General features: G+C 47.6%; 1 protein-coding gene across 2 annotated transcripts in view; it reads left to right on the forward strand.

Annotated features, from left to right (window-relative positions):
* The window catches only part of LOC144124887 (alpha-L-fucosidase-like), a 33675-nt gene extending 23976 nt beyond the window's left edge, over positions 1 to 9699 (forward strand). For both annotated transcript variants that reach the window (XM_077657823.1, XM_077657824.1), the window contains exons 4-8: positions 791 to 897; positions 2208 to 2480; positions 4382 to 4602; positions 7580 to 7821; positions 8959 to 9699. In XM_077657823.1, the coding sequence (XP_077513949.1) occupies positions 791 to 897; positions 2208 to 2480; positions 4382 to 4602; positions 7580 to 7821; positions 8959 to 9506 (1391 nt within the window). In that variant the 3' untranslated portion in view covers positions 9507 to 9699. The remainder of the gene's footprint in view (positions 1 to 790; positions 898 to 2207; positions 2481 to 4381; positions 4603 to 7579; positions 7822 to 8958) is intronic.
* Positions 9700 to 11000: the final 1301 nt, after the last annotated feature.

Below are 11000 nucleotides of genomic sequence, written 5' to 3' on the forward strand. Positions count from 1 at the left end.
CAAGTAACCCAGACCCTTAAATGCGTGATGCACGTGAAATTTGAAAATAGAAGTGAAGTTGGTAACTGGAGGATTTTATATATAGCGTAGCGAAGACGTTCTGTGGCGTAGACGCACGCCGGACCAGCCGGGTGCCAGAAGCGCATGCATAGTAGCCAGGTAGAGAAGCGCACCTACTACTATGCATGCGCACCTGACACCCAGCTAGTCAGGTCCGGTGTATGTCTGCTCTAGTAAGTACCCGCTAGGCTAAAGCTTTCTATTGCGCACCACTGCTACCACCCTTCAAAAACGGTCTGCAGACTGTCTACTAGTTTTTTATAAACTTTATTGCCTCCCTATAGATGTATGCTTTATTCCATTCATAGTATCTAGACTATCTATTGACGAAATTGCACTTCAAGTTTATTGTTTAGGGGGGTTTAACGTCCCAAAGTGACTCCGGCTATGGGGGGCGCCGTAGTGAAGGGCTCCGGAAATTTTGACCACCTGGGGTTCTATAACGGCCACTGATATCGCACAGTAAATTGTCTATAGACTGCCGGTAGGCTTTGTATTGCCTACAGACTAGTCTATAGAATTTGTCTATAGAAAGTTCATAAATTTGCAGACAAAGTCTATAGATTGTCTATAGAAAGTTCATAAACTTTGCAGACAAAGTCTATAGATAGTCTATAGACTGTGTACAGAAAATTTTGCAAGGGCTAGTTCAGACGCAATACGTATTATTACTGCTGTGGAAAAATCAGGGGGACACTTCGTGTTCATCGTGTTCATCACGCGCGTGCAGCGCAAAATTCAATCGCCCTACCCCCACCGGAGCCGGGAACGCGCTACTCAGCTTACTGGCGTTCACTGGACACGCGCCCGTTGCCGGCCTGGTACGACGACGCTAAGGTACGCGTTCCGCTTGGCCCACGCATTGAGCCAGTAATTTTGCGCCAGAGAATACGTGGCTGAGGACATGAGAGGGCAGTCTGAGAAGGCACTATTGATGTCTACTGATGCCACAACTAGTGTCTCTAATGGCTGCGGACAGGAGAGGGCAGTCTGAGAAGGCACTATTGATGTCTACTGATGCCATAACTAGTGTCTCTAATGGCTGAGGACAGGAGAAGGCAGTCTGAGAAGGCACTATTGATGTCTACTAATGCCACAACTAGTGTCTCTAATGGCTGAGGACATGAGAAGGCAGTCTGAGAAGGCACTATTGATGTCTACTAATGCCACAACTAGTGTCTCTAATGGCTGAGGACATGAGAAGGCAGTCTGAGAAGGCACTATTGATGCCTCCTGATGCCACAACTAGTGTCTCTAATGGCTGAGGACAGGAGAAGGCGGTCTGAGAAGGCACTATTGATGTCTACTGATGCCACAACTAGTGTCTCTAATGGCTGAGGACATGAGAGGGCAGTCTGAGAAGGCACTATTGATGTCTCCTGATGCCATAACTAGTGTCTCTAATGGCTGGGGACATGAGAAGGCAGTCTGAGAAGGCACTATAGATGTCTACTGATGCCACAACTAGTGTCTCTAATGGCTGAGGACAGGAGAAGGCGGTCTGAGAAGGCACTATTGATGTCTACTGATGCCACAACTAGTGTCTCTAATGGCTGAGGACATGAGAGGGCAGTCTGAGAAGGCACTATTGATGTCTACTGATGCCACAACTAGTGTCTCTAATGGCTGAGGACATTGGAAGGCAGTCTGAGAAGGCACTATTGATGTCTACTGATGCCACAACTAGTGTCCCTAATGGCGAATTTTCAAAGCTTCGAGTGGCTTAAAAATGTAAGCAAAATGGCAGAAGAATGCGGGAATCTATTATAGACTTCGGCTCCGCCCATCTTCTGTCGTTGCATGAAGCCTAGCTTGTGCTGGGTCTCTTGAACAAGTTGAAAAAAAAAAACATTTGCGCTGTTGCTGCAAGCGAGGCAATGAAGATTAAGAAAATAAACTCTAGGTCACACATTGTATGTCTTGCCTGATCGCTAACCCCTTTAATGGCAAAATTCAAACAAAATTCTCTGAGAAACCTACGACGCCATGGAGCGCAATTATCCCCCTACTGTGAAAGCCCCCTATAACTAACTAGCAATCGCCCTGTAGGCGAGCACGCCAGTATAGGAGTCAAAATGAAGTAAACTGTCCTCCTGACACTGGGAGTAAACTGTACTCTTTTCTGTTTAAACGCCTTTCCTGCGCAGGTGGGCATTTTCGTGCACTGGGGCGTCTTCTCGGTACCAGCCTTTTACTCGGAGTGGTTCTGGTGGCACTGGCAAATGAACGGCACGGACGCCTACCGAGACTTCATGGCGGAAAACTACGGAAGCGGTTTCACGTACCCCGAGTTTGCGCAAAGCTTCAGGGCTGAGCTGTTCGACCCTGACCGCTGGGCGGAGCTGTTCAAGAAGTCCGGTGCCCGCTACGTGGTGCTGACCAGCAAACACCACGAAGGCTTCACGCTCTGGCCTTCCAAGGTGCGCGCCTCGTTGTTTGCTGAGTGCCCACCCTTTTGTAGCAACCAACAACTAGATCTACCGGTCAATAAGTCGTGCCATCGCTCACACACTGATTAATCATTCTAAGTTTGCCTGCTTTATCCCTTTGACGCGCATTTTTTTTGTTTCCACCGAAATGAAATCTCAGGCCTCAAGACAGACAAGTTGGTAGTTTTCTAGCGCAGAATACTACCGGTTCATTTTGTGCAAGGATGTGCAAAATTTTGTGCAAAATGTCATAATTGATGAAAATAGCAACATCTAAATACCGCGACTTATCAAATAAACACCAGAGAAATCATGGAAATAACTGTTATTTCGAAGGTGCGCATTACACTTGAAACTGCGAAAAAAAATGTTACTACTGGTGGAGCAATACATCCACACAATAATTTCGGACGACATGCTACCCCACTCACTGCTTCGCGAAATGATATATACTACGTCTGTTATCACTGCATTAAACAAACAACTTTGGTTTATGGGGGTTTAACGTCCCAAAGCGACTCAGGCTATGAGGGACGCCGTAGTGAAGTGCTCCGGAAATTTCGACCACCTGGGGTTCTTTTACGTGCACTGTCATCGCACAGCACACGGGCCTCTAGAATTTCGCCTCCTAAACAAACAACTTATTTGCGAGATTAAGAGTTGGAAAGTCATCTGAAACAAAGAACTCACTGCTAGGCGCAGACCACTCTCAGAGGAAGCTGCAAGTTCACTTTGTACACAATTGTGTACATAACGTGTCAAATGGTTATTTATTTATTTTATGACATTACATATAGCGCCTGTTTGGCACTACAGGGAGGGGGGGTTACAACATAATCATACGACATAGTGGCAGGAAAAGAATAAAAAAATACTCACAGAAAATACATTGCAGCATAATTTCATATAAACAAACACAAGTATAAAATTACAGCAAAGCGGCAAACGATTCATTAGATTTTATCGAAACGACTTCCTGGGGCAACTTATTCAATTCATTTATTGTTTTTGGAAAAATGACCTTTTCAGTAAATCAGTTCTGCATTTAATTTCTTTAACTTTGAAAGTGTGGTCCCTTCTTGCAGATATATACTGGCGGAAACAAATAATGGTCACGGTCAATACCTGTTTTAGAGTGGTATATATTATGGAAGAATTTCAGCCTAAGTACGCATCTGCGTCTCTGTCGTAACGAGTTCTGCTCTGCTGACGCACTGAAATTTCTGCTGTTAGTATTTAAAACAAAACGGACAGCTAGGTTTTGGACCTTTTCTAATTCATCAATATAATTTTTTTTTAGTTTTAGGGTCCCATACTGTGCATGCATACTCCAGTATAGGCCTACGTTAGTTGTGTATAGCAGTTCATTAGTTTGTTAAGGAAAAGACTTAGCATTGCTGCGTAAGAAACTCAAAATCCGATCTGTTTTTGTAGTTATGCAATTAATGTGCTTATGCCAACACATATCACTAGTTAAATACGCACCGAGATATTTATATTTGATGACGGACAACAAATTCACAGAGTTAATGCTGTAAAGAAATTACAAGACTGTACACACATCATCTAGCACCAGTCAGTCGGTTAGCTATCCATCTGTAATCCCGTCCGTCAGTTTCCATCTCTGTCTCTGTGACTGTCCACCAGTCACACATCCGTCATACCTGCCACACAATATATCAATCTATCAACCAGTCAATATAATCAGCAAGAACAGGTATTCCTCATGACTAGCCAATATACAGGCCCGTAGACTGACCATTCCAAGCGCACGTGAGTCATCTGAGACTGTGCTTGAGATCGCAATGCCTGGTGCTATGAAGATGCGGAGTGTTGCTACACTGATCCGCTAGCATATAAAACTTAATTGGATGCTGACGAACTAACTCAAGGTCTCGTGGAACTGGAACGCCGCGGACGTTGGTCCGAAGCGCGACCTGGTGGGAGATCTGGCCCGTGCCGTGCGCAAAGCAGGAGGTATGCGGTTCGGGCTCTACTACTCGCTTTACGAGTGGTTCAACCCGCACTACCAGCAAGACAAGGCGGCCGGGTGGACCACGGACACCTACGTCAGGGCCAAGGTCACGCCCGAGCTCCAAGACATCGTGGAAACGTGAGTTGAGCGGCAAAGATGGAAGATGCTGTTTCAAGCATTCCCGACGCATCTACGTCCTATGTATTCGCGAATACGGCGGGATGAACTGCACCTAAAATGTATTCAAATGTCGACCACGAACTATCGGCGAGTCCGAACCTCTCATCTGGATGGCCGTTAAACCAACTGCGCATTAAGTGCGTCGTGCTCCGTGGAGACAATCGCGAATGTCAGCACAAAATTTGTCTTAGAATACCAATGACTGTGACTGCTTCGGTCAAGTGCCCTGAATATTCATTAAAATTCCGTGCGGGTTAACGTCTAACTGAAAGCAAAAGAAAAGGGCGCACAACTCGCCACTGTTTTCAAATCACGCAGAGGCCAGACGACAGACGCGCAACCTCCGCTTGTGGCTTCACTTTACTCGTTCCATTCTTCTATTTTGCTCATGAGTTTACTTGAAATGAAATAGGGTCTATGTGAACACTGTTCTGAAAGAGCATGAAAATTCTTGGCCCGACTCCGAGCCCACTTTTTTTTAACAGCCACATAAAATAAGGAAAAAATATTTTCATGCTACCATGGAAGCAGTGCCTACAATATGATTCGAAAATGTGATGTCGTAAAGACCTGCACTGCGCTTGAATGGGATTACGGAAAGAGGCCGGACCATCCTCCCTTTTCACACGCTTCTATAGATGCGCTGATTGGCCAAATGCGCCGCTCTTACTTCTTTCCTAGTGGTGACGCTGTAACAGTTCTTCAGTAATGCATTAAACAAGTCCTGTCAACTGGATAGACAATGTAGTTTGAAAGCCGAGATGCAAGTGCAGAAGGGGGATGTGGGGGATAAGCGGCTGGGTGGCGAATTCCGCTTTTCTTAAACCACTTTGCGCGGAACGCATATCCGCAGAGGCAGTCGTAAGCTAGGCAATCGGGTCTTAAAGTACTCAGTTAAGAAGCCAACGCGTTTTAAAGAAATGAAATGTCGCTCTTGATGTCTTAAGCAGTGCTCATTAACTCTGCGACATTGGACCACGAACTTTATGGCATACATGTCCTGCATGACACCCTGCACAACAAAGACCTTTAACTTAAGGTGCATCCCTAACGCATCGCGTCCGAAATAAATTACGAAGGGCACTTAAGAATACTTACACGTTGTGAATGCGAAAGCATGTAGGCGGGGTGTTCGGCTGCGGCGATGGCGTTTAATGCTCTAATGCAGTGCCCAGCGAAGCCGATCTGATCGCGCCGCCCGAACTGAAGTTGATGACGCCACCGATACCCAAACCCAGCGCGAGAGACTGGCAGTTTAGCGCGCGGGAAGTTGTGCTGCTATAATGGCGTAGTGCTCTAATGTAGTGGCTTGCGAAGCTGATCTGTTCGCACCGACCTGAGTTGGAAACACACATCGGAAAAGATTTTGTTGAAGGAATTTTATTTTCTTCCTTTACCGATGATGTAGACACTGCCGATGACGTCATCAGGTCACGTCGATTTTGGGCCCGTTTCTCGTAGAAGGAATGCCGGGTTTTCTGACTGACGAGCCATTTAATGTCTGCGCATTAAAAGCTTCTTCGTTCAGGCAGCAGAACTGTAGAGAGAGAACGCAGATGATGGTTTAGGATGGTTTAGGAGGGTTTAACGTCCCAAAGTGACTCAGGCTATGAGAGACGCCGTAGTGAAGGGCTCCGGAAATTTCGACCACCTGGGGTTCTTTAACGTGCACTGACATCGCACAGTACACGGGCCTCTAGAATTTCGCCTCCATCGAAATTCAACCCCCACGGCCGGGATCGAACCCGCGTCTTTCGGGCCGGCAGCCGAGCGCCGTAACCACTCAGCCACCGCGGCGGCTTGAGAACGCAGATGAAAGCACCTGTAACATCGATCGGTGATTGATGCGCCATATACTATGTAGTTTCGTACTGTTTGATGATACAAAACTAAGACAAAAGGCCAATATCTTTGTCTTCGACCACTTATTTTTTTACCAGTTGGAATGTAGGCATCGCGTCATCAGTTTACACCAAGGCAGTTCGGTATAGACACGCACCTCATCCACCTTCGGAGCACGTGGCACGAACATTGGCCCGACTGGGAAGGGACGCGTGTTAGCCACGGGCCACCCCGGAGTGGCTTATTAAGAACTTCCGACAATTGTATTGTCCTTGCATCGCGCGCTAATTGAGCTTAGCGCAACACCGCGATGCCAGTATACTAATAGAAAACAGCTCGTTTATCACTTGTCGAGCTCTAGTGACGCTCTTACCGTATAGAAAGGAAAAAGTGAATTCAAGGCCGGGAAATGTGTAACATCGGCGCTGTCTATATCGGAGACAAAGAAATACACCTCTCCAGCATTTCGAAAATATTTGGCACCTAAAGTACAGTCTGGTACTTGGATGCTGTAGCTCACTGGATTATAGGCCAACACATTCATTCCTCATACTATCACGAGAGTAGAACAGTTTGCTGCTGGACATCGACGCAGTTCAGTTCCATGTTCTGTGATCGTTTACTTATTCATTTACTTCGTTCCATATTTTTCTTCTCGAAATGTCACTCGCCTTGCTTCCTCTGCATTCTTATTACTCTTTAATATATTTGTTATTGTGGTTATTCCACCATCTGTGCAATACCCTCCCTGTGAAGGGTGATACGGCTAACATGAATACATAAAGTAAAATCGTGCTAAGGAGCCTATTATAATGGTTAGCGTTACTTAAGAGATGGCGGCAATCTATGATGCGTTACAATACAAGGCAAAAAGGGGGTGTCAACTTTTTTGTCCCAACTTGCAGCACACGTTTCAAAAGCTCATATCTAAGTATCTTTATTCTCTGCGGAGTGTTTTGAAACTTCTAAACCTTCAGTATTTCGTAGCAAACCTCGTAAAAACAAGCCTCTCTTTCCAAAAATGCAAGAACTTTTCAGAATAATTCGACGTTCTCGATTTTCAAAATGAGGGCCTGTTTGACTGCGGAAACAGATACCGTCCCGATATCATCTGGTCGGACGGCGACTGGGAGGCCCCGGACACCTACTGGAACAGCACCGAGTTCCTGGCCTGGCTCTACAACGACAGCCCCGTGCGACAGAGCGTTGTCGTGAACGACCGCTGGGGCACCGGCACCAGCTGTCGTCACGGCGACGTCTACGCCTGCCAGGACCACTACAATCCAGGAAAGCTCGTTTCCCACAAGTGGGAGAACGCGCTGCCCCTAGACAAAGGTACGCCTCGTTTCGATTTTCGATCTTTTCAAAGGGCACATTCATATAGCACTTTCATATTTCATGAGCATTTTCGTATTATGGGCATTTTCAAATGGGCACATTCACATTTCGATTGACTGACTCGCCCGAAGCCGCCGACCAAACTTGTTTATCTGTTGGTAAAGGGGGTTCGCTTCCATATATTGGCTGCAAATGTTTTATGGGCGCTGTCATAAACGCCATTCAGTTTCGGTTTCAACTACTTTCGCTCACACGGCTGGAGGAGAAATGATATTTTAAAATAAGTCATTTCACCACATGCGCGCAGTGTGAGAGACAACGGCGATGCCTGAACCGTCTGAGGCACAGGGAACCTAAGTTGCTCTGTATTTGCCGTGGTGGTTCGAATCCTGCTAGACGACGCAGTTTTTTTTTTCTTTTTGGATACCGTCCGAACGCTGTGGGAGGAATTTGCGCTGACGTATGGAATGGAAGTTTGGATTGGAAGATGTAGGAAATTTCCTACCCTTTGCGCTCCCCTAGATGAAGGCATAACGAATAATTATTCTAGATGCTGCCTTGCACTTTGATTATATCGCACACAATAAGCTCCAGCGCAAGGGGAGACGGGCACGAAATGTAAATGCAACAACCGAAACCCAGGAATGAGCCTATTGGTTAAAACGGATGCTTGGGCGAGTGGGTAAGCCATTTTAAAACAGAACAGGGCGCACTTTGTCTGGGACTACGAGGAAGACACGACACAGACGAGCGCTGACTTGCAACTGAGCTGTGCAAGTCAGCGCTCGTCTGTGTCGTGTCTTCCTCCAAAGTGCGCGCTGTTCTGTTTTAAGAAGAGCCTATTGGGCTGAAGCTGAACATCCCGCCTCCAAAACTGAAGATCACGGTAACCAACAAATAGATGAGCGACAGACTTTTCTCCTCAGCCTGCTTCCTCTTTTCAGAGCCGTACATATTTCCCCGCGTCTCTGCTAGTTCAGTTCAAAGGTGCAGCCAAAAAAATCCCACACCGAGCCAAACACATTCTCTCAACACTTTATGCTAGATTTCGTTACTTAGTAGCTTTTGCTCCCCCTCCGATCGCTGCTTCCCACAAGAAACAAACTTGCCCATAGCTCTGATCTTCACGCGCAGGCAACAAGAAAGTAGGCGCCATCTGGGGCTACCGCCGGAACGTGCAGCTGTCCGACTACCTGACCATCGAGGAGCTCATCCAAGAGCTTGTGTCTACCGTCAGCTGCAACGGCAACCTGCTCTACAACATCGGCCCTTCCAGCGACGGCACCATCCCCCCGCTGTTCGAGGAGCGCCTCACGCAGTTAGGCACCTGGCTCAGAGTCAACGGGGAGGCCGTCTACGGCACGCGGCCCTGGAAGTACCAGCGGGACCCTCTGGCGCCTCACGTCTGGTACACGTCCAAGCCTGACGCCTCTTCGCCCACCGTCTTCGTCTTCATGCTGAAGTGGCCCAAAGGAAGCACACTTATGCTGGGTGCCCTCAGGATCTCCAAGGAGGCCAGGATAACGATGCTCGGAGCACCAGAATCAAACGTCTCCGCCAGCCTGCAGACGGACAGGGAGACCGTTGGGGGCGTAGCGCTGGCGGTGAAGTTGCCCTGTTTGACGCCGGACATAGCGCCTACGCCTTGGGCTTGGGTACTCAAGGTTGATGGGGCGCTCTAAGTGTCTGCATTCGCATGGCCAAATGCCAGTTCACTCACCCGCAGGTGCGCGCGTCGGCGTTCTGTAACATCGCATCTATTCATAAAGGCAACGTGAGCACGCTTATGGCGCCTTAATGAATGTCTCTTTTCATATCATTGTGATTTTTAATTAAAGTGTGTGGTTCTATTCAACGCTCCTTGGCGTACGCAAAATAAACACAGGCATAGTATTGTCATTGCATTTGGGTCCGCGAACGTATTGGACGGGCATGCATGCAGTTAAAGACGTATTCGAGTGCTGTAAACGTCAGCATGTTAGATATATCTAGACAGGCTAATTGTAAACCGACGCCATTCTTGATTATGACGCACGTTGACTTGTAGGGCTCACTTGTACCGGTCTGTGAACTTGCCACATGTGAAAAAATGCCTCGCGCCATTTGCCACACACGAGAGTGCAGAAATTGCTGACTTTGAAAAGGATGCAAGAGTGGCAGATCGGGCTAGTTGGTAATTCATTATGGGATACAGCGCGAACAGAGACGAGGACGAAGAAAGACACGACACCACAGCGCTGACTTCAACTGTATTTTTATTGCATAAAGGGGCGCTATTTATACGTAAAGTGGGCGGAAAAGCATGGTAATGCCACTGCTGAAATTGCTACCCGGGATAAGATAACAATGACGAGAAGAAAAGTCTGCACCGGCGCACAAAGGGAACTGCTATTAACAGAACAAGGCAGTACAGGATGGCGTTTAGCCCCTTACTCTGCCTTTGCTTTATTTCATTAGCAGGTATCTCGTCGCCGGGTTGCCTCCAACACCAGAGCGTGAATGTAACCGAACGAAACTACAAAAAGTGACCGCACAGGGGCGCGTGCATTAAAAAAAAAAAAGCGGTCAAGGGAGTTTGCTCACTTTCAGCTCTTTGGCGCGAAGTCACGCAGGGCCGAAACGCAATCGCAATTACCTTTTCTTAGATCATCGTGGCAAGTAAGGACGATCGTAGTCGTATACGCGCAGATCCCCCTTCTGCCAAAGCCGTCTCGCGAGCCGAGGCGAGCATTGCGAAATCATACATCCGCACTGCGCTCATCAAAGAAGCAAAGGACTTCAAACTGCAGGTGCATGCATAAAAGGCGGGCGAAGGGAATGCGCGCAGAATATCAAAATTCGCCGAAGAACTTCCGTGACGCAAGAAGCGTACGTCACGCCGGTTACTTAGCCCGTCGTTTGTGTGTGTGTGGTTCGAAGCGGCGGGACGCCTGTCATACTAAATTGGCTATTCGGGCGCCCTTGTGACAGGAAGGCGTCGTTTCCACCGCGCAACGCATTGCGCCGGCTATCTGCACCGACAAGTTTAAAAACACTCACTTAAGCCTGGGAGCGTAAAAAATAAAAACACTCGTCGCTTGACCTCGGACTCGGCGGTAGACAACAACGGATGCGCTCTTGCTCCCTGCGGCCTTAGTTGCTCACTGCTCCAAACAGAAGGCCACGGCCGACGGTTC

Source organism: Amblyomma americanum, chromosome 3, assembly GCF_052857255.1.
Source record: "Amblyomma americanum isolate KBUSLIRL-KWMA chromosome 3, ASM5285725v1, whole genome shotgun sequence".
NCBI classification, from domain to species: domain Eukaryota; kingdom Metazoa; phylum Arthropoda; class Arachnida; order Ixodida; family Ixodidae; genus Amblyomma; species Amblyomma americanum.